General features: G+C 40.1%; 10 protein-coding genes and 1 non-coding gene across 11 annotated transcripts; 5 read left to right on the plus strand and 6 right to left on the minus strand.

Annotated features, from left to right (window-relative positions):
* Positions 1–99: 99 nt before the first annotated feature.
* WALSEDRAFT_t7 lies at positions 100–172 on the minus strand. The gene has a single exon. It is a non-coding gene; the product is annotated as a tRNA-Lys (tRNA).
* Positions 173–786: 614 nt separating this feature from the next.
* WALSEDRAFT_59023 (hypothetical protein) lies at positions 787–2,084 on the minus strand. The gene is made up of 4 exons (XM_006955726.1): positions 1,302–2,084; positions 1,170–1,254; positions 1,051–1,116; positions 787–999 (listed from the first exon to the last, which is right to left on the minus strand). The coding sequence occupies exon 1, from the start codon at positions 1,746–1,748 to the stop codon at positions 1,419–1,421; it is 330 nt and encodes a 109-aa protein (XP_006955788.1). The 5' UTR covers positions 1,749–2,084; the 3' UTR covers positions 787–999; positions 1,051–1,116; positions 1,170–1,254; positions 1,302–1,418.
* Positions 2,085–3,054: 970 nt separating this feature from the next.
* Positions 3,055–9,769, minus strand: WALSEDRAFT_30750 (acyltransferase ChoActase/COT/CPT). The gene is made up of 17 exons (XM_006955727.1): positions 9,548–9,769; positions 9,449–9,501; positions 9,330–9,404; positions 8,905–9,278; positions 8,822–8,862; positions 8,328–8,773; positions 6,711–8,284; positions 6,559–6,664; positions 6,423–6,511; positions 5,903–6,380; positions 5,567–5,859; positions 5,415–5,516; positions 4,463–5,368; positions 3,586–4,414; positions 3,454–3,538; positions 3,340–3,405; positions 3,055–3,290 (listed from the first exon to the last, which is right to left on the minus strand). The coding sequence occupies exons 13-17, from the start codon at positions 5,231–5,233 to the stop codon at positions 3,098–3,100; spliced, it is 1,944 nt and encodes a 647-aa protein (XP_006955789.1). The 5' UTR covers positions 5,234–5,368; positions 5,415–5,516; positions 5,567–5,859; positions 5,903–6,380; positions 6,423–6,511; positions 6,559–6,664; positions 6,711–8,284; positions 8,328–8,773; positions 8,822–8,862; positions 8,905–9,278; positions 9,330–9,404; positions 9,449–9,501; positions 9,548–9,769; the 3' UTR covers positions 3,055–3,097.
* Positions 4,634–9,769, plus strand: WALSEDRAFT_30751 (thiolase). The gene is made up of 14 exons (XM_006955728.1): positions 4,634–4,728; positions 4,777–5,368; positions 5,415–5,516; positions 5,567–5,859; positions 5,903–6,380; positions 6,423–6,511; positions 6,559–6,664; positions 6,711–8,284; positions 8,328–8,773; positions 8,822–8,862; positions 8,905–9,278; positions 9,330–9,404; positions 9,449–9,501; positions 9,548–9,769. The coding sequence occupies exons 2-8, from the start codon at positions 5,291–5,293 to the stop codon at positions 6,753–6,755; spliced, it is 1,191 nt and encodes a 396-aa protein (XP_006955790.1). The 5' UTR covers positions 4,634–4,728; positions 4,777–5,290; the 3' UTR covers positions 6,756–8,284; positions 8,328–8,773; positions 8,822–8,862; positions 8,905–9,278; positions 9,330–9,404; positions 9,449–9,501; positions 9,548–9,769.
* WALSEDRAFT_61781 (hypothetical protein) lies at positions 6,854–9,719 on the minus strand (the record flags this gene model as incomplete). Its single annotated transcript, XM_006955729.1, has 7 exons — positions 6,854–8,284; positions 8,328–8,773; positions 8,822–8,862; positions 8,905–9,278; positions 9,330–9,404; positions 9,449–9,501; positions 9,548–9,719. 7 exons carry the CDS (start codon positions 9,717–9,719, stop codon positions 6,854–6,856), a joined length of 2,592 nt encoding a protein of 863 aa, XP_006955791.1.
* A 1,248-nt stretch (positions 9,770–11,017) lies between the features above and the next one.
* Positions 11,018–16,127, plus strand: WALSEDRAFT_14312 (hypothetical protein; the record flags this gene model as incomplete). Its single annotated transcript, XM_006955606.1, has 6 exons — positions 11,018–12,080; positions 12,124–12,837; positions 12,895–13,896; positions 13,997–14,696; positions 14,743–15,884; positions 15,934–16,127. The coding sequence occupies 6 exons, from the start codon at positions 11,018–11,020 to the stop codon at positions 16,125–16,127; spliced, it is 4,815 nt and encodes a 1,604-aa protein (XP_006955668.1).
* A 133-nt stretch (positions 16,128–16,260) lies between these two features.
* Positions 16,261–18,090, plus strand: WALSEDRAFT_34468 (hypothetical protein; the record flags this gene model as incomplete). The annotated part of the gene is made up of 4 exons (XM_006955730.1): positions 16,261–16,503; positions 16,550–16,693; positions 16,742–17,934; positions 17,980–18,090. The coding sequence occupies 3 exons, from the start codon at positions 16,261–16,263 to the stop codon at positions 17,807–17,809; spliced, it is 1,455 nt and encodes a 484-aa protein (XP_006955792.1). The 3' UTR covers positions 17,810–17,934; positions 17,980–18,090.
* A 711-nt stretch (positions 18,091–18,801) lies between these two features.
* On the minus strand, positions 18,802–20,414 carry WALSEDRAFT_59024 (AAA family ATPase Rvb1; the record flags this gene model as incomplete). The annotated part of the gene is made up of 5 exons (XM_006955731.1): positions 20,233–20,414; positions 19,965–20,184; positions 19,679–19,920; positions 19,010–19,632; positions 18,802–18,963 (listed from the first exon to the last, which is right to left on the minus strand). Coding segments are annotated over exons 1-5 (1,413 nt in total), but the record flags the coding sequence as incomplete, so codon positions are not given.
* Positions 20,415–20,426: 12 nt separating this feature from the next.
* WALSEDRAFT_55860 (hypothetical protein) lies at positions 20,427–24,005 on the minus strand. The gene is made up of 3 exons (XM_006955732.1): positions 23,373–24,005; positions 23,144–23,325; positions 20,427–23,096 (listed from the first exon to the last, which is right to left on the minus strand). Exons 1-3 carry the CDS (start codon positions 23,995–23,997, stop codon positions 21,954–21,956), a joined length of 1,950 nt encoding a protein of 649 aa, XP_006955794.1. The 5' UTR covers positions 23,998–24,005; the 3' UTR covers positions 20,427–21,953.
* WALSEDRAFT_30755 (hypothetical protein) lies at positions 20,445–21,913 on the plus strand. Its single transcript, XM_006955733.1, has 2 exons — positions 20,445–21,718; positions 21,767–21,913. Exon 1 carries the CDS (start codon positions 21,063–21,065, stop codon positions 21,219–21,221), a length of 159 nt encoding a protein of 52 aa, XP_006955795.1. The 5' UTR covers positions 20,445–21,062; the 3' UTR covers positions 21,222–21,718; positions 21,767–21,913.
* A 118-nt stretch (positions 24,006–24,123) lies between the features above and the next one.
* WALSEDRAFT_55861 (DUF1764-domain-containing protein) lies at positions 24,124–24,671 on the plus strand (the record flags this gene model as incomplete). Its single annotated transcript, XM_006955734.1, has 3 exons — positions 24,124–24,469; positions 24,515–24,619; positions 24,664–24,671. The coding sequence occupies 3 exons, from the start codon at positions 24,124–24,126 to the stop codon at positions 24,669–24,671; spliced, it is 459 nt and encodes a 152-aa protein (XP_006955796.1).
* Positions 24,672–24,967: the final 296 nt, after the last annotated feature.

Consider the following 24,967-nt stretch of genomic DNA (forward strand, 5'->3'; position numbering starts at 1 on the left):
TGATTTACGATTAGTACTTGTGTAAAATAATATTAAAATTCAGAGATTAATGATTGTTTGGAAAGTTGCAAAACGATAATCTCAAAAAGCAAAAGTAATAGCCCCACGCGGGGCTCGAACCCGCAGCCTTGAGATTAAGAGTCTCACGCTCTACCGATTGAGCTAGCGAGGCTTAATGACTGCATTGACGTATAAAATAATATATTGTTTCTGTACATTTTGAAGAAAAAACTGGGGCCTAAAAAATTTTACAGTTTTTCGCGAAAAAGCAAATCATAAATACGTATTACGATACTAGTCAAGAAAGGCTTCTAGCAAATTCTGCAACCACTTCAAATCCTCATGCTTTAAGAAATATTGATGGATGCAGTTTAACTTTGTATCGTTTTAACAATATATTTAGGTTTCATCATCATCTTTCAGTCCAGCGCTTAGGAACGCTTCAAGCTCTACTATCTCTTGACGGTATCTCCAAGCCGCAATTGATCATTGACGTAGCTGAAACTGGTATCATCTTAGTAACATATTTCGATTTCGAACACAAGGTGCTGAACGTACAGCTCTAACAATGGCAGGTGCGGAGGTATAGACCAGAAATATAGTGGCTCAAAAAGAATGTAAGGACAATGAAGCTGTTAAAGGAAGAAAAAGAAACAAATTTATAATAGAAGATGAGAATGGATAAAGGAAAATTTCATACTCCAGAGTAACAGTAGTTTTTAAAAACATGTATCATTTATTTCCCTTTAGAATGGGCGGATCTATGACTTCAGGATTCTCTATGAAAAAAAATTTTATCACATAATTCAAAGTTTAGCTTGACATTGTGCTGGTTTGAAGAGTATCAACATATCTTTAGCAGCTTCATCCAATAGTGCCACGAAGGTGTCGTTACGCTTCTTACCCTTTCCATTTTTGTCTTTTGTTGTACCATACATAACCGTGTTCGTGACTGTGAACTGGAGGCAATTTTCAAAAATAGAATAGGCTACTCCAAAACTTTATGATGTTCATTATCCTATGTTGGATGTATCAACAAAAAGGACTTACCCGTGCGGAACGACCTCTCCCCAACCATATGTCTCGAAGCCTTTTGTAGATATTTGTGAGGTTGATCTGGTGAAAAGTAAGCTTTCTGATTTAGTAATATGTAACATTATAACACTCACATTGTCCAAGTAGATGACTTGTTAAACAATTCATCGATCAACAATTCGGGTACTTGTTCGCTTGGATAAAGTGATTTTTGCAGATCTTAAATAAGAGAATTAAAAATAAAACACATAGTTCAACATCCCTACCCGAAAGGTGTCTATCAACACTATGTCCAGAACTAACTTGTTTCGTATTGCGTACATGAGTGTTGACAGCAGTTTTCAAAGCGTCCTTTCAATCTGCGTTTGTCTTCTCGGTATTATTCATAGCATCAACAAATGTAGCGCTATCAGATGTAGTGGATCTGATGCATTCATAGCGGCCATTGATAAAAGAACGCATTGTCGCTGCTTCGTATGTCGCAGCTGGAACATTTCACTTCCTTCGATGGCTACTAAACGGGAATAAGCCAACTGTATGATCATTTGTGTCCAAGCATCTGTTGATAAACCATTCGCCTTTATAATGGATTTACCACCGTTTATCACAGTATATCCGAGAGCTTGGTTATCAGAAAGCTTGGCAACTTCATCTCTAGCTTCGTTAATTGACGCTTCTAAACCACTTTCATCGAATGGAAGGTGTAATGGCATTGAAATATCAGTTCTCGCATAGTGTGCAATTCTTGCTGATACTGTGTTTCAGAAAGTGGTCGTGACATAGGTACGAAACCATGGAAGAACGAAACGTTGACGACAGTAGGATCGCGGTATTCCATATAATTAGCGTCATCCCAAATTTGCTCAAATGAAAGCAGGTTCCTTGGATCCTTCTTATATTCTTCTAGCCGATTTTGTAATTTTGGACCTTCATTTGCAAGAAATGAGGCAATTCTGAGCTCTAATGTCTTAATTTGATTTTCATCAGTGGTTAGTACTTTAGCAGACTCTAACAGACGCTGAGCTGTCTGTTCGAGCGGTGGTACAGATAATTCGGGTAACTTAAGTTTGTGATTTGATATGTGGGGTACTATTGACTTCCAGGTTTTAGGCCTAATATGATCCGTCGGTTTCGATTTCATACTACTGGTTCATGAACACAAAACCTTCTTAGCTTATTCACAAATGTGTGATGTTAAAACTAAAGTTTGATCGAACAAATAAATCTAAAACCTTGAGAATGTTTTCGCGAAAACATCCGGACAGTTTTATAACTGTGCCGTCGTTAAAACCACTTGTTATACTTTATGTCACATATATTTAGACTTTAAAAGCTAAAAGCTAAACAAGTTGCTATACTTTCACGAAGAAACTACAGCACGTTCTGAAGAAGTATTAAACCTACATTCATTGTAGTAAATTTTTATTTCAGCATGTAGGTATTTGTATTCTAAATTGCAATTCTTGGCTAGGATACATTAATCGTTTTTAATATCACAACAAAAACATTATATTTGTAAGAAAACTTCCGAAATTGAAAAGTAAAGACTAATGTACGCTCTTTTTTCCGTCTCAATTCTAGATGCTTCCTCGTCTGGTTGTGACATAAAAGATGAGACGATAAACGGGTTTACATACATAACTTTTATTCTAATTCTGTAAAAATTCCTATCTCTTAACGAACAAAACTTTAAGGGTAAGTTTCAATGAAACCCCGCTAGTAGATTTATATGCATTTCTCGTCTACCAAACTATACAATGATTAGGTATCAATCGTAGTATATGAAGATATAATACTATCACCTTGGATATGATCACAAAGTCATCAACTCTATTATAACAAGAATCTCAGTATAGCAAAACAACACAATATATTCTAGACTTTAATCATTGTATACTATTTCAGTTGTTTAAATTCCACTCTGATGCGCCATGATACAGCAAGCGCCAGACGCGTGGTGATTGCCACCAAGAACAGGATCGAGTTTGTCCAAAAATGAAACCAAGGTGTTCATAAAAATTACAATTTGTAGTTTCGTTTTCGTGGTATTGTCATAAGAAGATTAAAGCTTAGATTGATGTTGTGACGGCCTAAAAAGCATTATCATATCGTTAGCAGCTTCATTTAAAAAAGTCACAAATTTGTCGTTACGTTCTTTACCCTTTCCATTCTTTTCTTCTGCTGTACCGTATAAAATAGTATTGGTAATAGTGAATTGAAGGTAATCTTCAAAGATAGCATAGGCTATGCCAAAGCTTTTTGTTGGTTAATTGAGTAAGAAAGCAATGCTTCAAGATAACTTACCCATTTGGAGCGACCTCACCCCAGCCATATGTGTCGAAACTCATTGAAGATATCTGTGAGGTTGACCTGGAAATTATTAGCAATTGGGAGGTTAGCCTGAATACAGACACTTACAACGTCCAAGTAGCTGATACATTGAATAACTCATCATTGAATATATCAGGCACTTGTTCATTTGGAAGTAAAGACTTCTTAAGACCTTGAATGACAAGATGAAAAATAATACCAAAGTAAGACATCACTCACCAAAAAGATGTCTATCGCAACCTTGAGCTAGGCCTGCTTGTTTCATGTTCTCGATGTGGATCTTTATGGCAGCCTTTAAAGCTGATTTACGTTCTTCATTTGTCTTTGCGCTATCATTCATCGCATTTGTGAACAAAGCACTCTCAGATGTGGCTGATCTAACGCATTCTGTGCGTCCATTTGCAAATAATCGTGTCATTGCAGCTTCATATGTTGCAGCTGGGATATTTTCACCACCTTCACTGGCTACCAGGCGAGAATAAGCCAGCTGTATGATCATCTGTGTCCATGCATCTGGCGAGAAGCCTGCTTTTTTTATTGCGCCTTTGCCATAACCTGTTAAAGTATATCCAAGGACTTGACTATTTGTGAGATTCTTAATTTCATTCCAAGCTTCTGCGGTTGATGTTTCTAAGCCGTTCTCATTGAATTCAAGGTGTTTGGGTGCCAGGGTATCTCTCCTTTCTGCGTTTATGGTATCTTGGTCGAGTAGTTCATTAGATGCAGGCGAGGCCTTCTCAATGTTTTCTACGACGAACTCGCATAAGCGTACTAGTGGGGTGCCATCCATGGCGCTATGTTCGCCCATTAGACCCCCTCTAGCTGTGTTTGAGCTTTGGTCTGTCCAGCAAATGAATTGAGCTGGTTTGTCAACAAAGCGGTTGTTGGAAAATTTACCACCATCACCTGCATGCCAGAGATGTCTAGATTTGGTGACTGGTGTATCCAACGTCTGCGTGCCATCCAAAGCGATAACAAAGGCAGCCGACTCAATTTCAGCAAGTGAATCTGCATTTGTAGGATCGATCTGTATGAGCTTCATACGGTCCTATCGTCTGTGTGAATTACTCCCAGCCAAATTACATGATCCACTTACATCGGCCCATTTATCTCTGTTACGAGTTGTTAAGACACCCACAAAGCCCTCTTTCACTGGCTGATTAATGATGTAATCAATCTTTTGCTCTAACTCCGAAACTGATAACGGCGTTCCATCGGCTGTCGTTGCAGGAATACTCCACCAATTGCCTTTGTGGACTACAGCTATATGCCCAATCTTTTGTCTATTAACATTGACGTAATCAGCTGGTTTGCATGGTATGCGACAAGCATCGAACATGAATCTGTAGGAGTTCATACATAATGGTGATCTATCTTTGCCGATAAAGTCAGGATCAAGTTGACCATCGAATAGTGTCTTGCGGAATTGAAGAGCATAGTGTGCAATTCTTGCTGCATACTGTGTTTCAGAAAGTGGCTGTGACGTGGGTACGAACCCATAGAAGAATGAAACGTTAATGACGACTGAATCGCGGTATGCCATATATGCTGCATCGTCCCAATATTGCTCAAGCCAGTTCACGTGCTCTGGGTCCATTCTACGAGCGTGTAATCTAGATTGTAAGTTTGGACCCTCGTTTGCTACGAATGACGCTAGTTTATGCTCTAATGCTGTTATCTTGTTTGTGTCATTTGATAATGCTTTGATAGATTTCGATAACAATTGGGCTGTTTGATCGAGTGACGGTACCGGTAACTTAGGTAATTTGAAGTCGTGATTTGCGTTGTAAGGTGCTATTGATTTCCAAATCGCTGGTCTGATATTTTCTGCTGGCTTTAAATTCATAAGCGTCGTTGAAATCCTCATTTGTCAGCTGCTGATAATACGTGACCAAAGTGTGAACTCCCCACTTGAACTCAAACTATGACGATTAAAGAAGTACTCAATAAAAATCCAAACGATGTCGTTATCGTATCAGCGGTAAGAACTCCTATTACTAGAGTTAGTAGATTCTATCTATCTTTACACGCATTTCTCACAAACTCAGGCTAGGAAAGGTGGATTAGCCGGTACTCTACCGGAGAAGTTACTAGCCCACGCTTTCAAGGAAGCCGTAAAGCGTGCTAATGTAGATCCTACTCTGATTGAGGTTTGTACTATTCCCGTTGATAAGCACAACCGGCTAACTCGCTAATTAAGGACATCGCTGTAGGAAACGTTTTACCACCGGGAGGAGGTGCAAGCCTTGCTAGAATGGCACAGCTTTACGCTGGTATCCCACACACCACAGCTATCAACACCGTAAACCGTCAATGTTCATCTGGTTTGCAAGCTATCTCACAAATCGCACTTGAAATCGCATCAGGTCAAATTGATTTCGGTATCGGTGCAGGTGTGGAATCTATGACCGCTCACTATGGCGCTGGTGCACTCCCTCAGAATATGGACGAGGATGTACTCTCAAATCAAGAAGCAGCTGATTGTCTCATTCCGTTAGTATTACATAAATAGCATGACTTATCTAATACGTTGTAGTATGGGTATAACATCAGAAAACGTCGCCAAAGACTTCGGTATCACACGTGCTGCACAGGACGAATTTGCCGCCCTCTCACAACAAAGAGCTGCAGCTGCTCAAAAAGCGGGCAAATTCAGAGATGAAATCGCTCCAATTATGGTCAAGAACTCAGACGGTACCGAAAGACTCGTTGATAAGGACGACGGTATCAGAGATGGCGTCACCAAAGAGTCACTCGCAAAGTTGAAGCCTGCGTTCGATGCGAACGGTGTCACACATGCAGGTAATGCGTCGCAAGTCTCAGATGGTGCTGCTGCTGTTCTTCTTACCAGGCGTAGTCATGCTGAAAGGTTGAGATTACCTATCCTCGGTAAATTCGTCGCCTCCGCTGACGTTGGTTGTCCGCCACGCATCATGGGTATCGGACCAGCCGTTGCAATCCCAAAGGTGCTTGAGAAGACTGGCTTGACTACCTCTGATGTGGATATTTACGAAGTGAGTACATTATAAATTTGTTTCTTTGTCTAACATAAATAGATTAATGAAGCATTTGCATCGCAAGCATTATATTGCGTTCAAAAGCTGGGTCTTTCACCAGCTAAAGTAAATCCAAACGGTGGCGCAATGTGAGTGGTATAAGCATAATACTACGTATCATACTAAATCAATTAAGTGCTCTCGGCCATCCTCTTGGATGCACGGGTGCTCGTCAGATCGCAACTATCTTATCAGAAGCTAAGAAAACTGGCGCAAGAATCCTTTGCACTTCTATGTGTATTGTGAGTAAACTTAGTATTAGGTAGAACTGCCTGACGCATAACACAGGGCTCTGGAATGGGCAAAGCCAGTATCATTGTGAACGAACAATGAAGTATTGACAGATTGTAAATGTAGATAATTCAGTAACGAGACATTTCATGAATAAATACCATTACATTGTTACATTAAATATGTCGTTGCTCGCGTGCTTAGGTTGATGGACCGGGAGTCCATTCTACACTTTTTGCTAGTCGTTCAAGTAAGGCTTCCATGCGAACTTGTCTAGCATCTATGGCGGCAAGCTTGTCATTAACATGATAAGAGGCTCTATTGTGTTCATTGCTATGCAAAACACTTTGAGTCGGATTTGGTGATGTGCTAGCGCTTTGAGATCTACGTGGTGGGATCAAACCACCATTGTGATTTGTAGATATATTAGATTCATGTGACATTGGTCTTCGATAATTCCAGGCATATGGCCTTGTTGAGAACGCCTTGGCTAGTGGGCTATTGAGACTACCTATGTTACGACTCAGTGTATGTTCCACATTTGACATTCTACGCGGTCTATCAGTAAATGACTTCTGTGCACGTTGTGATTTCATATTTTCGCCATAGAACTCAAGCGTTTTTGAACGCAGGAGTGCCGTACCATCTGTTTTTCTTCGCGAACGTAAGCCAACTGGCATATCTTCCTGACTTAAGAGAGGACTGACGACATCGTGTGATAATCCGTCGCTATTTTCAAGGTCATTGAACGTCGTTCGAGGAGGGATGGCTGGTGGATCCCTGTCTACACTTTTACTCAACCCGACATTGATTAGCCCCTCTCGCTCCTCTCGCTCATCGTGCCTCCTTTCATTCTGAATTGTTTGAGGCGACAGCATTGCTTTACCTTCATTTCTTGATGGCATCTGACTAAGTCGTCTTTGTTCGATTTCTTCGCACATGTGTCGATGTAATTCATTTTCCTCTGTACCATAATGTTGTTCCCTTGCGACTGTCGTCGCTCTGTGTACTTCATCCTGACTGACGTTGGGTTTGGTGAATGTATCCAGATCATCATCATCATCTTCATCTTCATCCCATCCTTCATCTGGATGATACTCAAATGCTATTGTGACATCTTTGCTTGACCCAACAAGCCCTTCGAGAAGTGTGAGGTTCTTCAATTTACGTGGTAAGCTGTCACCAATCTTGTCTGCAATCGCTTGAATTCTCTTATAAAATGGTAGTACTGAACGAAGTGTTTCAGGTTCATACCTCTCATACAGTGATATAAAAAGTAATATTGGAGCTGCTGTGGCCCTAACCATGAATACATTGATTTTGTGGAACCAACGAGGTGTCAATATCCATTTAGCTGGTGTCATAATCAGCCATGCGAATATATTTAGTGGCGGCTGGTATCCAAATAGAGCATCACTTTTGACACCCTCGATTGTTTGGACGGCTTGCCGAAACATGTATTCAGCTTCTGCATCCGCATCTATTTTTGCAAATGTAGTTGATAGAATTGATACTAAGACCGTCAATAGCAATGTGTTGCTTATACATGCATATAAGACAATCAACGCTGGTCCAAAGATTGGATGAAGGTTTGGCGATATGGTGAATCCTGTTCCATCTAAACCGAACCACTGTACTATGTTAGATAACTTCCGAAAGCTCTTATAAACTCACGATGAACATCATGTACTTTGCTAATTCTTGCCAGGTGTAAGCACCTCTACCGAGTGTCCATAGTGCATAGAGGAACCCTGTAAAGCAGAAAAATGCGAGTGCCATGAGGAATAGGAAATCTAAGAAAAGGGCCCGTATAGATAATATCATTAAGTTGTTCGACAACGTGACGAACGCTAATCGTGGGAATAACAATGCAGCAGCGCAAGACAAGACGTCCAAGCCCAGTAGTGAGTATTTAGGATGATCAAACCAGATTCCATATAACCTGAATGAGAGGTATAGGAGGAAATCTACGATAAAAAGCAAATCGAAGCCATTCCATAGATTTGCTGAGTATACCTTCCAACCGTGTTCCTGAGTACTTGCTAATTTATCTAATGTGAAACCCAAGGCGTAGAATATGAAGCCAATTTCAATCACATTGAGTGAGTGTTGCTCATTGGCTATTAGATATTAGTGTTAATGTAGAAGAATATCAAGCTATTACTTACATTCAATAGCAAAGACAAACAAAGCGAATAAAATGCAGAAGCTAAACTCGTAAGTTTCGAAAAAAGGATACTTATGAACTCACTTAACATATTCAATAATGGAGCGAATACGAGGTACTTTCAAGCGATAATGATCTAGTAGAGGTGATTGGCGGGGATTGAAGAACGTAATTGGTTTGACTTTGTAGTAATCACTGATGAATGCGTGTTTGTTAACGGGTGTGTAAACAACGGAGCCATTCCATATTGAATTTATTACTTTCTGGCAATAGGCGCTTTTTATAAACCTTTTAGCGTTTCCTACTATGGCTATTTCGAGAGCGTTGCTTGCTTTAAAAAGCGCACTTTCGCCTTCCTCATCGAGTACTTTCTGTATTATTTCATCTGATGCACCTTGGAACAACCTGAATGGACCTGCCAATACATACGCCAAATCTATCTTTGATGATGCTTTATCCTATGACGTATGAATGAAAACGCAAGACAGAGATATGTAGTGCGGACTTACAGCATAAATCCGTAATACTTTTAATGCGAGTAGTTCACAGAGATTAGCTCTTGTCGCATTGACACCCATGTGTGTCTATCTCGTCAAAATTTACGAATCAATGATAGATAAGAACATACCGGAGAACTGGATTCGCTGATAAAGTAAACCCTGTTAACAAGTAGGCAGTATACTATAAAATCATGTCAGTTTTACCCTGATTGGTTCATATAACGCACCAACTGCCAAGTTCTCATGATAAAGAGATCCATATTTTAAGGCTAGTATTTGAACAACGTTGTATGTTAAATGAGGAGATTGTAGCTGCTCCCATGAGAATGGTGTTTCTATAATCTTCGTTATATCTCGTCTAATAGTCCAAATAAGCGGATAGACGGGAGATGAGGACATCTTCTCGTGTATATTCATCTCATTATGAAACGATGACGATAATAGGGGTGCTTCCTCGTCTACATTCTGCGCCATAACGTGATTATAGCAAGATACGATATTTTTTATTGGGAATGAGCTGAGAGGCGAGATTTCTTCTCAGGAGAAACGTTCAAGATAAGACAGAAAAAGTATACAAGAAATAGACTATTATCTCTATAAATATTTTGTTTTATGCATAATAGTTTATTGGAGAGTGTGAGTGCGTAACCCTAGCATGACTAACGACATCCCTGTGACGACGAACGCCCTTTTGTAGATGATAAGCATCTACAGGAGCTCTAGCGCACACGCTTTTGCTCTTAACGGAGGAGGGCTATATAGATTGGTAGATATCATCAATATAAGACTCCTGTGGATATACTCAGAGTGCTATTAGAGATCTACCGTATATTTGAAATATCTCCTGTATTTTTTTAAATTAATTTCACATACCTTCTCATATCTCTCTATGACTGCTGATTAGGGTTGTTTCCTTACCATCACGATCTCCTACAGAAAACAGCTTGAGGGATACAGTTAATGGACATCTAGATTAAATATCAGATGCCACCAAAGAGAAATAACAAATCAAGCAAGTCAAAAAATCCAAGTTATCCTACGCAATCTCAATCGCACACACAAGCCACACAACAGCACACACAACCAGCTCAACCAAGCTCAAGCAAAAGAAAGTCACAACACACGCCTGAATCTAACTCAAAGAAGCCCAAGTACAACTTAAGATCATCATCATCGAGAGAAATGGACAAAAAGCAACTAAACGTACCAAATGACAAGTGAGTGACGTCTTCTATTGCTATCGACAATCTTCTAACAAGTGGCAGATCTAAGAAGACCCGCCCTCACTCAAACAGACGTAATCAACAACATAGAAGTAGGTTGTTTGCGGACAGTCCACATCATAGCTGATTACATCCTTAGATAACACCCTCCTAGACGATGACATACTAATGGCAGAAGCTGATGCTGCTGCCGAAGCCCGCAACGAAGCCCGTGATGAAGACAGATCTTTACACGAAGACGAAGATGAAATAGAACACCATCAAGACGAAGCCTTAGACTTAGGAGAAGACCATGATCTAGATGAAGAGCTTGACGATAATGAGGAGGACTTCCCTGAAGATGACCATGCACTCCTTACTGATTATAGGATGCTAAGCGGGCTCATCTTTGGTCAATCCTCACGCTACAAGAACATTCTCCAGCATCTCCGTGAGCGTCCTCACCCAATAGGTGCTGGTGATGGTACTCAGCTCATGATCGCCCTCCAAGAGTTAGCAGAAGTTTTAGCTGTCTCCACTGAAGAAACGCTTGCAGGGTCCTTCCAAGTTGAAGCATTCTCTAAAGAGCTTATTGCTATCATGAATGGTGATCCGCCAACGACTGCTGATCCATCTAAGAAGAAGGAACCTCTCTCTGCTGAAGCTCAAGAAGAAGCTGAGATTATGGCTGCTCTTGCAGCATCCGGCGGTGATGGATTCGGTGACAACGTCGGTGAAGCTCAACTCTTAGCTTGCCGTTGTTTGGCCAACCTGATGGAAGCATTACCTGGTTCTTCAATTAGAGTTGCCCAGAATGGTGCTATTCCGATATTATGCTCAAAGCTACGTGATGTTCAATACGTCGACCTTGCTGAAGAGGCTGTTTCTACACTTGGCAAAGTGGCTCAAGAAGTTCCAAACAAAATCGTATCGGAAGGTGGTCTCACTGCTATCCTCCAATATCTTGATTTCTTCAACTCACATGTTCAACGCACAGCGCTCACTGCAGCCGCCAACTGCTGTCGTGCATTGACTCCAGAAAGCTTCGACATGGTTTATGATGCTATCTCGAAGATTCGTGATGTTCTTGGTTATTCAGACCAGAGATTAGTTGAACAAGCTTGTCTCTGCGTTGTACGCATAATCGACAGCTACAAAAACAAGCCTGACCTTATTGAAAAGTTACTTGAAGATGGAACACTCATAACCGGCGTCGTCAATCTCCTATCACCATCTGGCTCAGGTGGAACACCATTAATTACTATCAATACCTTTACTGCACTTTTACGCGCGATGTCTTCAGCAAGCAAGGCTAGTGCTAAGGCATCAATCGCTTTGCTGAATCGTAACATTGTTGATACACTTTACAATATACTTACTGGTGTTCTCGTTCCTGAGAAGACTGACCCTACTACTCAAGCAATGGAGGATGGTTCTGCACCAGGAGAAGGTGGCCTAGCTGATATGGTTGTTCTTGAAAATCTCGCTCATAGACCAAAAGATCAAGTCGATGAAGCACTCAGTTTATCCTTAGAATTACTACCACCTATAGTACCAGGTTAGTTTTTTCAATAAATTGAATAATTTCTGATATACTTTAGTTGGTGTTTTCGATAACAAGTCCTACATCAACAAGACAGAAGGTCAAACTGAGGATGAAAGCTCACAAAACGCTGAGAACAAGGAAAAACCAGAATCAATCATCACGAGCCGTTCTAAGCAGAGAGAAGCCGCTCGTCAAGAATCAATGCGTATTCGTATTGAATGTCTTCGTCAGAATCCAGACTCGATCAACCGCTTCATGTCACTTATGGTACCGGTATTTGTTGAGGTTTACGCAGCATCCGTATCAACACCTGTTCGCAGTAAGGCTCTCGCAGGATTGCTTAAGGTCATCAGTTTCGCGGAAGAGAAACAACTACATGATCTGCTCAGATATATACCAATGGCCAGCTTCATCGGTGGTATCCTTTCTTCACGTGAGAATCCAAATCTAGTAACTGGTGCTTTACAACTTGTCGAACTTTTACTTAACAAGCTTCCTGGAGTTTATCACTCAGCTCTTAGACGTCAAGGTGTCATGTATGAAATAGAAGTTATTGCTACTGATAAGCTTAACTCAGAAAAGGATGAAAAAGAGAAACCAAATGAGCCAACATCACCATTAGACAAGGATGAAGGGCCTCTTGGTGATCCAGTATCTAACCTTGCTAGAGCATTGAGAGTGGATCTTCCTCCATCAGAAGCGCCTTCCGGATTTTTGAATCTTGGCTCCACTGGTCCAGCTAGTCGTCTTGCTACATATCTTGCTGCAGGTAGTGCTGCTGCCTCAGCAGCTGCAGGAACTGCATCACCTGCTAGTCTCGATAGAGCCTCAAATGTAGACCCTTCAGATGCAGCAATCGCTAGAGCTAGAACATTAAAGGTCATTTTTTCAAAGTTGGAAGAGCAAAATGGTGCAGACACCTATGACGATGCGAAGGTTGCACTCGCAGAGATCCGCGATATGGTGGATAAGCTCAAGTCATCTGAAACATCTACAGTTCAAATCAAGGAGACTTTGCAGAAGCTTGGTAACTGGTTCGTACGTGAAGATAGTATGTCAAGCTTTGAATTACTTCGTAGTGGTTTGATTGAAGGTTTGCTTGAATTTATCACGGGTGATACTGAATCACTCCCTTCAAGTATGAGACACAAAGTTGTGCTCGAAACCTTTACCAATACTAGGTCACACATCCCTGGTTCTCCATCCGCTTTGCTTTCACTCGTAAAACGTCTACAAGAATCACTTAGTCGTTTAGAACCATTCAATGTTGGCACAGTAGGATCAGCTCTTGGGGATGATAGCCGTCGTAATCCAATGTCAGCATTGGGTCGTCAAGTCAGATTACGTTTGGTTACTGATGATCAAGAACTCAGTAAAGTGCAACCAACTATGGTTGTTTCTGTTCATGCTATTGCAACATTTCAAGTTTTGAACGACTACCTTCGTCCGAGAATAATGAGCGCACTTTCTGGTAAAGGTGGACATGGCTCATCTAGATTGTCGGGCGTTCTCGCTGCATTCGCTGCTGCTGCTGGCATACCCGCACCTGAAGAAGGATCTACAGCTGCTTCAAGTACGAAGAAGGATAAAGGAAAAGATAGCAAAGGCGGTAGTCGTAGAAACTCTAAAGAGAGCCTTACTAACACACCTGCGGCGAATGATGAAAACAAATCAAAAGGGAAAGGCAAGGAGTCTGTTCAAGGCGACGAAGATGACACCGACGACCATAGTCAGAATGACATAGATGAAGACGAACTTCGTGCCATGGAAGAGGATGAAGAACATGATGAGCACGATGACAACGAGGATGATGAGCATGATCCATTTGGTGGTGAATTCTTAGACGACTTTGACGACGAGGTTAGTAAATGACATATACTCTATCTTTATCTGACGTTATTGATAGTTCTTTGATGATGAGATGGAAGCTGAGATGATGGGTGAAGGTCGACTCGGTCATGAGAAAACGATCAATTTGGATGTCAAGGATGACGGTAAAGAAATTGAAGCCAAGACGCCTGATGGCACTCGCATCCAGACGCCTTCAAATACGAATGATGCTTCACCTACTGCCAGAAAGTCTTCAAAGTCTGGCAGTAAGAAACCAGAATCATTAGACAATAAAGGAAAGGAGTTGAAGCCTAAAGGATCATACGCTTCAGCTTTGAAGACCAAGCCAACCGACTTCCATATTGAATTTGAACTTGACGGTCAAAAGGTTGATCTCGAATCGACAATTTACAGTGCATTACATCGTAAAGAATCTAACTCCTTGAGAAATCCATTCGTGAATGTTTACACACTCAAGTTCAAGCATATAGATGGCCCGGCAGAGAAAAAGGAGAAGATCGTCGCGAAGCCTAACATTAGCGCTGTTACTACTGAAAATGTCAAAGACGCTTGGTCAGAACTTCCTGAATCGATCGCAAAGGACTCTCAACATGCACCTATCCTTCAGCTTTTAAGAGTCTTACATGCTCTCTGCGCTGATAGACAGGAGTTGAATGCAATCAGTCATCCAAATGCTGCTTTAGCTCAAGATACAGGTGTCGGGGAGATGACATTTGTCAACAATAAGCTTACCGCTAAGCTTAATCGTCAGCTTGAAGAACCAATGTTGATAGCTAGGTACGTTGGGACAATTCTAATAAATGATCTTCTAACAATACCATAGTTCTTGTCTTCCAGAATGGGCTATTGACTTGCCTACAGCATTTCCATTCTTGTTTACTTTCCAAACTCGATACGCTTTCTTACAAGCTCAAACTTGGGGTACAACAAGATTGATCAACAAATGGCAAAATGAAGCTTCTCGTATAGGATCAGACAATCGTAGACCAGACCCAACAACTACACATCTTGGTAGAATGCAAAGACAAAAAGTTAGGATATCGAGAGAGTATGTACTCGAGTCTGCCATCAAAGTATTCGAATTATATGGTGGATCTTCTAGCATTCTAGAAATCGAGTATTTCGAGGAAGTCGGTACAGGTTTAGGACCAACGCTTGAGTTCTATTCTTTGGTTAGTAAAGAGTTTGCTCGTAAGAGTCTACGAATGTGGAGGGGTAGCCAAGATTCATCTGAGTCGCCGTATGTGTTCTCACCAACTGGTCTGTTCCCAGAACCAATGTCAGATAAGGAGAGTGAATCTGATAAGGGTAAAGAACGCATCAAATTGTTTAGAATATTGGGTCAATTCCTGGCCAAGGGTTTACTTGACTCAAGAATTATTGATATCTCTTTCAACCCTCTTTTCATGAAATTGGTATTAGGTTTGAGCATTCCTAAGTCAGTAGCAGGAGTAAAACTGGTGGACCCATTTGTTGGAAAAAGTATGATGGAAGTTCAAAAGATTGTCGATTCCAAGCTCTCAACATCTGAAATAACCGAGAAGGTTAGCGCTCTTGCACTAGATTTTACCTTGCCAGGAAAGCCAGAGTATGAACTAGTTGAAAATGGCACAAACGTCGATGTTACCATTGACAACGTTGGTGAATACCTCGACAAGATCATTGAGGCAACACTTGGCAGTGGCGTTTCAAAGCAAGTTGAGGCATTTGTTGAAGGATTCTCAAAGATATTACGAATTGAAGACATGAAGATCTTCACAGCCGAGGAATTAACAAGCTTGTTTGGTAACGCTGACGAAGATTGGACCAATGAGACGCTCAGTGAGATTATTAAAGCTGATCATGGATTCAACAATGACAGTCCAGCTTTACGTAGATTGGTTGAGGTTATGTCTGAATTTGACAATGTATCACGTCGTGACTTCCTACAATTCCTTACTGGTTCACCGAAGTTACCAATTGGTGGTACGTAAAACATATGCTTTACTTTTTACTTTACTAATTAATGATACAGGATTTAGGGGTCTTCATCCACAACTCACAGTAGTACGCAAATCACCTGAAGCAGGCTACAAAGCAGACGATTCATTACCAAGTGTAATGACATGCGCCAACTATCTCAAGCTACCAGATTACAGTAATAAGGATATTTTGAAACAAAAGCTCACGATTGCAATGTCCGAGGGCAAAGGTTTCTTGCTTTCATAGAAGCTTTACTAATTTTCGACCACCTCTATTTCTTCTCTCTTAGCATATCTCAATAGTATTTTAGTCAGCATGAATTTTATATTTCAGCATTGTAAACTCGTTTGTTTGAGGTTGTTTCTCTTGGAACTGAACAATGAACTATAGAGCGATAGTGACAATAATATTTTTTCTGATTAGTAATTTTTTTACTGTTAGGCCATTTAAGATACCCTGCAAAAGGTTCAATATTCATTTAAACCTTCATACTGTACCAGTATTCTCGATAATAGTGTTGTTAGCTGCACAATGTATCGATGGAGAGCAACTGAAGTATGGATTTGTAGGCGATGAAACTCATTTAAGACCCTATGACATTTTATTGCTCTTTCTCTCATTGGTAACTTAAATCATAATATTTGCTATCAAAGCTGATGATTTCATAGGCGTATATTGCCTTATCATTAGATGCGACCGGATTATTACAATTTCTCGCTTTTTGGGTATCTAACAAAGGCAAAAACTCTGGATATGCTCTATACACCTATTTCTATTGTTTCTTTATCATTCTTGCCACGTTCGTCGGTAACGTAAGTCTTGTGGTATTCTTGGCGATAGTGACTGATAGAGGGCATTAGGATCCGGTGATATTGAGTGGTACAGCTTTCCTTGCATATTTTACAAGAGTTACTGGGTTGCATCCACCCACTGCATTCTTATTCTCGCAATTCACCGCTGCGAATTTAGCATCGGCGATTCTACCACCATCAAACCCTACTAATTTGGTTTTGACATCAACAACGTCAACTAGCTTCTTGACGTATGCACTATACCTGATATTACCTGTCTTCTTCTCTTCAATAAGTCTACTTGGTGTTTTATTTTTACAATTTTCACCATACAATTCACTCTTAAAACGCGATAATAATGAAATTTACATACCAGCGAGGCTTAACGCCCCCGAAGTTAATCCACGGAGTGTTTTGATTGACAGAACAGGTGCGGTCTTCGGTAGTATAGTTCTAGCAATAACTTTGGTGTTATTGGTTGTATGTAGCGTTCTAGTAGAAGGTATGCACGTATGCTGGATCACTATACCTGCTGCGTTTGTAGTATTCGTCCGCGATTTCATTCATGACGTACGATATCATTCAACTTACTCAAAACAGAGCGAGGATAAGAGCATCAATAGATTCAAATTACTCAAAAGTGCATTCCCTACTGTTATCACAGTTGGTAGTCGGTTACCGTATGCTTTGGTACCATTCGCAATCACTCAATTTATCCTTGTCAACTCTTTACAAGCAGTTGGTTGGATAGACATATTCGCAAATTGGGCTAAGATAGCGATAAAGGATCAGCCGTTAAGAGCTGTTTGGATATTAGGTTTAATAGAGATTGTTTTGTGTAATGGAAGTACCAATATTGGTGCGACTGTTTTAATGTCACAAGTGTTGGTGAAATGTAGCGAGGATGAGAAGATTATCAAAGCTGGTATGCTAAGTATTGCATTTGGAAGTAATATTGGCGCGTGTTCATTCAGTTTTGCTGCTAGTTTAGCTGGTTTGTTATGGGACAATATTTTGAAATCAAAGGGAATAAGAATACCGCGTATGCAGTTCTTGTATATGAATATGCTACCCTTAGTAATAACTGCAGTAGTTGGATTCTTCGTTATTTACGCTGAAATATCGATAATGGATTGATATACCCCTCAAACATCTACCACCATCTCTCTATCATCACAATTTAGAAATGGAGATAAAAAGAGTTATAGAAGAAAATAAAAAATTACGAGAAGAAATTGAGATTTTAAAAGCTAATTATTCAAGTAAGATCGCTCTTATGCTATCGCCTATCTAACTTGCATGCACAGATTACCCAAATGCTATGGAACTTAAAAACTTGGCAGTTTTAGTTAGGGATACTTTACAAGAGTTTGATGGTAGAGAGAGACTTATGAGGAGGCGTATTCTCCTTCTACAACATCAGCGAGATCAACTTAACTATCAGCTGGAATCTAATAGCAACACGAGTCAGACTCCGAGAATACCAAGCCAGCAGCTTTATCCAGAAAATACTGATAATGATATTGAAATACTAAGGAATCTCGTCTCTCTACAGAATCAACACGTTGATCCACTTTGGTTTAAACGAGTGCGTCAAGAGCTAAACGACTTTAGCGATGAAGTACAAGATAATGGCCAGGTTCTCGTTGATTCTGAGAGTCGACGACGTCAATTTGACCAAAATCAAGAGAATGATTTGGAACCGACAAATGATGGCGATAGATTAAGTGATACCGTTTTGGATGCTTACAATGGATCGCCAGCCAGTTCATCTTACACCAATAGAGCGATTCCACCGCGGCCGCCAGCAAGACAAAGTCTAAGAGAGTCTGAGGACAGCTCTCAATCACAGTTCTTACTTAACAATAATACAACTAAAGCTGCAGATATGGATTCATCTTATAAATATCTCACTGAAGCTTTTGAGAAGCTAGCTGATGAGAATATTCGCAATTCAATTGCCGTTCACCAGATTATAAAAGAATATAGACAGAGGAGTGAATCGTCTTAGCATCAAAGTATCATAGAACGCTGTCTTTGCATTATATATTGTACTATATACACTTATAATTTATTATTTAATCATAAAATCTAACCTATTGACGAGCAAACTGGATTTATTTGTGTGAGTGGAATGTAGATGAGAATATAGACATACTGCTGTGAAATCTGCTGACGTCTTTGCATCAATGAAGAGGTCATCCAATTCAGATACATCTTCCGGTGATATTTCTGCTCTATTACTGTTCTTAGAAAGAATTGAGGCAGGGGTCAAAGTTTGTAATACATATCTGAAGATTTTGTAAGAATATGATTGTTAATGTTATATTAACTTACCTCAAAGATGTCTGTGCACCTTTTTCTGCTAATTGATCTAATGCTGCTTCACCTAATTTCAAACCCTCAACCTTGGATCTGAGGCTCAGAACAGTTTTGATTTCATCTTTGTTGTATGGTGTAGTCTTGATAATCATACATCTATCTAATAAATCTGTAGGGATACCATGTGGTGAAACAATACCTTCACCACCGCTATCTTCTGTACCTTTGACAGTACACAAACCTCTGTTTGTAGCTAAGATGACGTGTGGAGATATCGTACTTTCAAGGGCTCTATTAAGGTAAGTGAAACATTCAATATCCAGCATGTGTACTTCATCGATGAACAAAACACCTGGTACCAATTCAGCAATACCTTGCTCTATGTAGCTGTTAACAACTTTGTTGATCTCTCCACGTAATTTGTCAGTAATTTCAGTTCTTCTTCCCTTGACTAATTGACCCATCACACTCATAATGTCTTGACCACCCTGAGGTCTAGCGTTTGCCATGTCGAGGTCATGCAAAGTTATATCTTGGATAACTTCCTTCTTTTTGTGTACTTCACCTTTTGGTAATGGTACGTATTCTTCTGCTTCCAAATCGAATGATGTAGCGTATGCATCAGATCTACCGACACGCTAGAGAGTTGTTAGTGGTTTCGTATTGTAGTAGTTTGTAAATTACCTTAACTGCACCTGTATTGGCTTCAATGTAAACAATATCACCGACGGTGACGCGCTCTTTCTGAAGAGATTCATAGATTGAAGGATCTAATCTTAGCTGCTTTGTACCCTTCATAGTCTTAAGTGATATGACGACGTGGCTGATAGTCTTGCCGTATCCAGATAATGGGTTTTCAGCTTCTGCTGGTGTTAATTCAGATATTTCACCTTCGTAAACTTCTTTGACTTCTTTAACGCGGAGACCTGAGAGATGTGAGCCATAGATGCAATGGTATACAAATACCAACCTATCGCTCTACGGAAGTTTTCCATTAAAACTTCAGTTTTCTTTACTTCTGAAGAGTAAACTTCTGATCCGACCATAGGACAGAATGGTACTTTAGTACCCAATTCATGTGAAATAGACAACGCTAATGCTGTTTTACCTGTACCTGGTGCACCAGCTAATAGAAGTGCTCTACCGGAGAACTTGCGAAGTTTGATTAAGTCAGAGACGATACCACATGCCTGTTAGAGATATGAGTGAATAATAAAAAGATATACTATATTATTCACCTCTCTTGCGCTATTCTGTCCTACCCAACCTGCAGATCCCGTACCAATAACCGCAGAGCCATCTTCTCTTAAACCGAGACCACGAATATGTGAGTGTGTAGCAACTCTGTTATCCCTTGCGCTAATATTTCCTTTAGGAATTTGAGAAGGTTGTCCCGTCGCTTCCATCTTTGTCGTTTCTTATAAAGAGACGTCGATAATCAAAATAAGGAAAAATCAATAAAAGATGTCAAAATCACCTTCAGTATTGGAGATAAATGAACAGTATAATTATAAGGTTGAGCATCTCTCAAGATCTCTATTCTTTTCTCCCCATCTCTAACTATATTGTACAGCAAGTTCAGGAGTTGAGTTTTGATCATATTGATATGCTGCAACAGTTTAATATAAACGCTACGGATATCACTAAGTTACGTAATGGTGGTATCAGTACTGTTATGGCTGTATTGCAAGTTACACGTCGTCAATTGCTCAAAATAAAGGCATTTCTAGTCAATATACTGTTGCAGTCTGTACTCATACTAGTTTAGGGCTTATCTGAAGTTAAAGTTGAGAAAATCAAAGAAGCAGCTCAAAAGTGTTCAAAAACTGGTTTCTTGTCTGGTACAGAGGTGGCCTTGAAGCGCAAAAAGATTTGCAACATTTCCACAGGCTCTAAGCAATTTGATGCAGTCTTAGGAGGTCAGCTATGTTAGCTGTAGTAGCTTTCTTGCTGAAATTTCCTAGCTGGTATACAATCACAAGCAATCACAGAGGTTTACGGTGAATATAGAACTGGAAAAACTCAACTTTGTCATACGGCCTGCGTTACTGTTCAATTACCAGTGGAAATGGGCGGTGCAAGTGGTAAGGCTGCCTACATTGACACTGAAGGTACATTCCGTCCAGATAGGATAAGGTCTATTGCGTCAAGATTCAACATGGATGAGGAAGCAGCTTTGGATAATATCACCATCGCACGCGCATTCAATTCTGAGCAGTCAGCATGATCATAGGTGTTCTTCAACTCTAATTGCAATATAGGCAAATGGACTTAATAAACACTTTAGCGGCGAAAATGGCAGATGAAGGCGGTATTTACAAGGTGCAATGGCTGAATGTTGATAGACCAACTGACAACAACATAGTTGGTCATCGTCGACTCTATACTTGCCTTGTTCAGAACCGACTTTAGTGGACGCGGAGAATTATCTGAGCGGCAACAAAAACTAAACCAGGTGGCTTGGTTTATATAACGGAAGTGATTCTATCTAACTCAACATAGCATCTTTCGCGTCTTATACGTCTCGCTGAGGAATTCAATGTTGCAGTCTTAATATCAAACCACGTGCAAGCAGACCCAGGTGCAATGACGACCTTTGCTGCAGTTGATAAGAAACCTGTCGGTGGACACGTACTTGGTCACGCTTCGACCACTAGAATATACCTTCGTAAAGGAAGAGGTAACGAGCGTATAGCTAAATTATCAGATTCTCCTGATTTACCAGTGGGTTATTCCAACCTCGTTTGACAAATTCCAGACGTTTTCTCCTAGGAAAGCGAAGCTACTTATGCTCTTGGTATAGGTGGTATTGATGATGCCTAATGAGGCTGGTTGACATTCCCGCTGTATTTTCTCAACTTTCTCGAGCTTACTACTTAAGACTCATTAAGCAAATAATTTATTGTTACAAAATACAAACGTGCGTAAATTCTTGAAATTGTATATTGTGAAAATCTTTCTACCTCTGTGCTGCTAGCAAAGTTCTAGTAATTGATTCAACTTCTTTTGCATCCTTAAATACGCAAAAGATTACGTCCGGAGGTATCTCTAATTTTGCTTTCTCTAATCTCATCATAAAATTGTCAATACGTTTCATTAATTTGGCTTCAGCTGCGTCATATGGTTCAAATTCTATTGGTTCACTATCGCTCCCGATCAATGTAATTGCTGACGGCTTTGGTCGTAATGGTGGTGCAGGAGCGGTCTGACTCCTTCGCGGTGGAGGTGGTGGTAATCTATGTTCATTATTTTGGGATAATAATGGTGATGCTAATGGCTTCTTCGGTGGTACTGGTGGTGGCTTTTTGGTTTGCAAATTTACATCCTTTGGTGGTATGGGTGGTGGCGCTGGTTTTTTCGCCGTGTTGCGAGGTGGTGGTATCGGTTTCTCCACATTAAACTTCATTAGATCCTCCTCCTTGTTTGCTTCATCAGATGGAGTGGTTACATCTCTGATGAATACTGCCAATATTTGGTGAGGACGCTCTCTGGCTAAGGACGAATACAATTCGAGATCTTGTTCACCACTATCACCCACTAGTATGAACTGGCAGTGTTTGAACTCATTCAATATCTCAATGACGCCTGCTCGCTTCCTTTCTGCAGCTGGCTCCCATAATCCACCTAGTAAGGACTTCCCTCCGTAATACTTTAATTTAAAGTGTCCGTGTGGGAGATTGGATATTTTGAAGAAATCACTGATAGCTGAAAAAGCTTCGTATGGTGAATTGGAAACATAATGAAATCCAGATATACCCTGTTTATGCATATCGTTATACCAGTTCACGATATCAGGTATAACCATTTCTTTCTCATCATTGACAAAGACATTTCTAAACATGGCTCGGACGCCATTCAATATTTCAGTCGTCCTGACTGTATCATCAAGGTCTGATATTACGCGTATACCTCTTTCCGATGTGAGTTTTACGTGAAGTGTTTGACTGGCTGCAATTCCATCTGCGATATCCGGTGTGGATGTCATCCCTGATCTGACACTATAATCAAGCATTTGCGGAAGTAAATCGACCTCTACTTTCAACTCCAAGGGCTTTTGATGAGGATCTTTCACCCAAGATGGTCTTTGAATACTATCAATTTTCTATTCACTGTTAGCATCATCATTTCAGAAAGATAATGATCACTCACGATATTAAATACATAATCAAAATGACCTTGTTGATTAGTTCTAAGTTGGGTTGACGCGACAGGTGCACTATCTGGGATATCGCGCTGACTGTTATCGAATGGAACACCCCAAATAGCGTAAACTCTCATTTTTACGATCCTATTTGGTAATATAGATGACCAAAATGGTTGTAAACGCTTATCTAAATATTGACGTAAGCAGGCATCTTCAGCATTCCGATGAACTTACTCATGTTTGCATGCATAGTGTGCAGCTTTTCGAGGGGTATGTTAGCCTGTTGCTTTTTTAGTTGCTGTGGTTTCATCATACTAGTCGCTTTAGGTTGTTCGTTCCATTGGCCTGGAGCATTTTGATTAACATTGGCCGCTTTAAGCTCATGCTCTATTTGCATTTGTTCAGATTTAGGTATATCCATAGCCTCTAATTCTTCTATTTCTTCTTCGACACTGGTGAACGTCTCTTGAGATGACGCAGACGTGTCTGGTAGGGGTGGCAAAGCAGCAAATGAGCGAGCGAGTTTCATGAATGCTCTCTGAGATCTTGTAGCTTTGTCTATACTTCTCAAACAAGAGGAATATCCACTAAGTTGTAATTTGTAGACAGATTGATCTTGTTTCTCGACAGCCCAGCCTGGAAATACGGTGATAGTATCTGTACCTTCAACTATAGCATTTGGATCGTTGTTATATCCCAACAAACCGCTGGCATTCTGTGATGCAGAGGTATAAATTGACTTTGCTAATTGTGGATAATCCTTGGATGCTATATAAGTACCAGCTGAGCTAACCAAGTTTGTAGCTCTCTGTCCAAATCTAGATGAACTTATCTTCTGTAATCGATTTGTTTTGTCCATAACTCTCCTCATCAACGTCTGAGGATAAGATAGTGAGGGGTGGACGAAGGAATTAAATGAACAAAATGAGTGTATGATAAAATATATTATGAATTCAGCATTCTTCCTTTCTTTATTACTAGCAACATGTCAAAATCAGCAGCCAAACCGTCTAATAACGATAAGAAGCGTAAATCAAACGAAATTGATGATATTTTCTCTGGTGCTAGTACAAGTACATCTAGTAAAGATAAAACATCAACTGAGAAGACAACTTCATCTAAGAAGAAAGCAAAGAAGGTGAAGAAGAATGCAGAAAGTAACGACAAGGAGGAGAAGAATGATAAAAGCGAACCATCAGCTGCTCCTATTACAGTCGTAGATACCACCTCATCTAAACCTGAAAAGCCAGAAAAGGTTGAGAAGAAGAAAGAGAAGAAGCAGAAAGCAAATGAGGAGGATGACTTTGCAGATTCTAGGGGTACAAGCGGGCGTATGTATAGAGTTAATAACTGCTTACTTCGTTGACAATCCACAGGAAAGAAGACTGAGGATGGATATTCAGTATACACGTTTGACGAGCTTAAGATGAATGATGATATTGGAGGTGACACACCTTTATGTCCATTCGATTGCGATTGCTGTGAGTGCTGATAATGAAAATCTTCATGTCTAACTGGAAAACAGGCTTTTAAAGGCAGTATAGGAAGCAGAGGGTGATACAAATAACCCAAATGTTCAAGCTAACTTAATATAAGCAATAACAAAGAATCCGAATATATCGAACTTTCTTGTCGACTTTTTTGGAATAATGTATAGATTATAATATAAAATATAATGCATAAATAAACGAATATTTAAATTTTAGATTTTTATTTTATAATAATAATCAGCACGATTTGACTCGCTCATTGAATGAGCTCGCAATCTATATTCTCTGACTTCAACGGTGAAAATCAAAATGTGAGATAAACATTAAATAACGGAGCAC

This window comes from Wallemia mellicola, assembly GCF_000263375.1.
Source record: "Wallemia mellicola CBS 633.66 unplaced genomic scaffold WALSEscaffold_1, whole genome shotgun sequence".
Taxonomy (NCBI): Eukaryota; Fungi; Basidiomycota; class Wallemiomycetes; order Wallemiales; family Wallemiaceae; genus Wallemia; species Wallemia mellicola.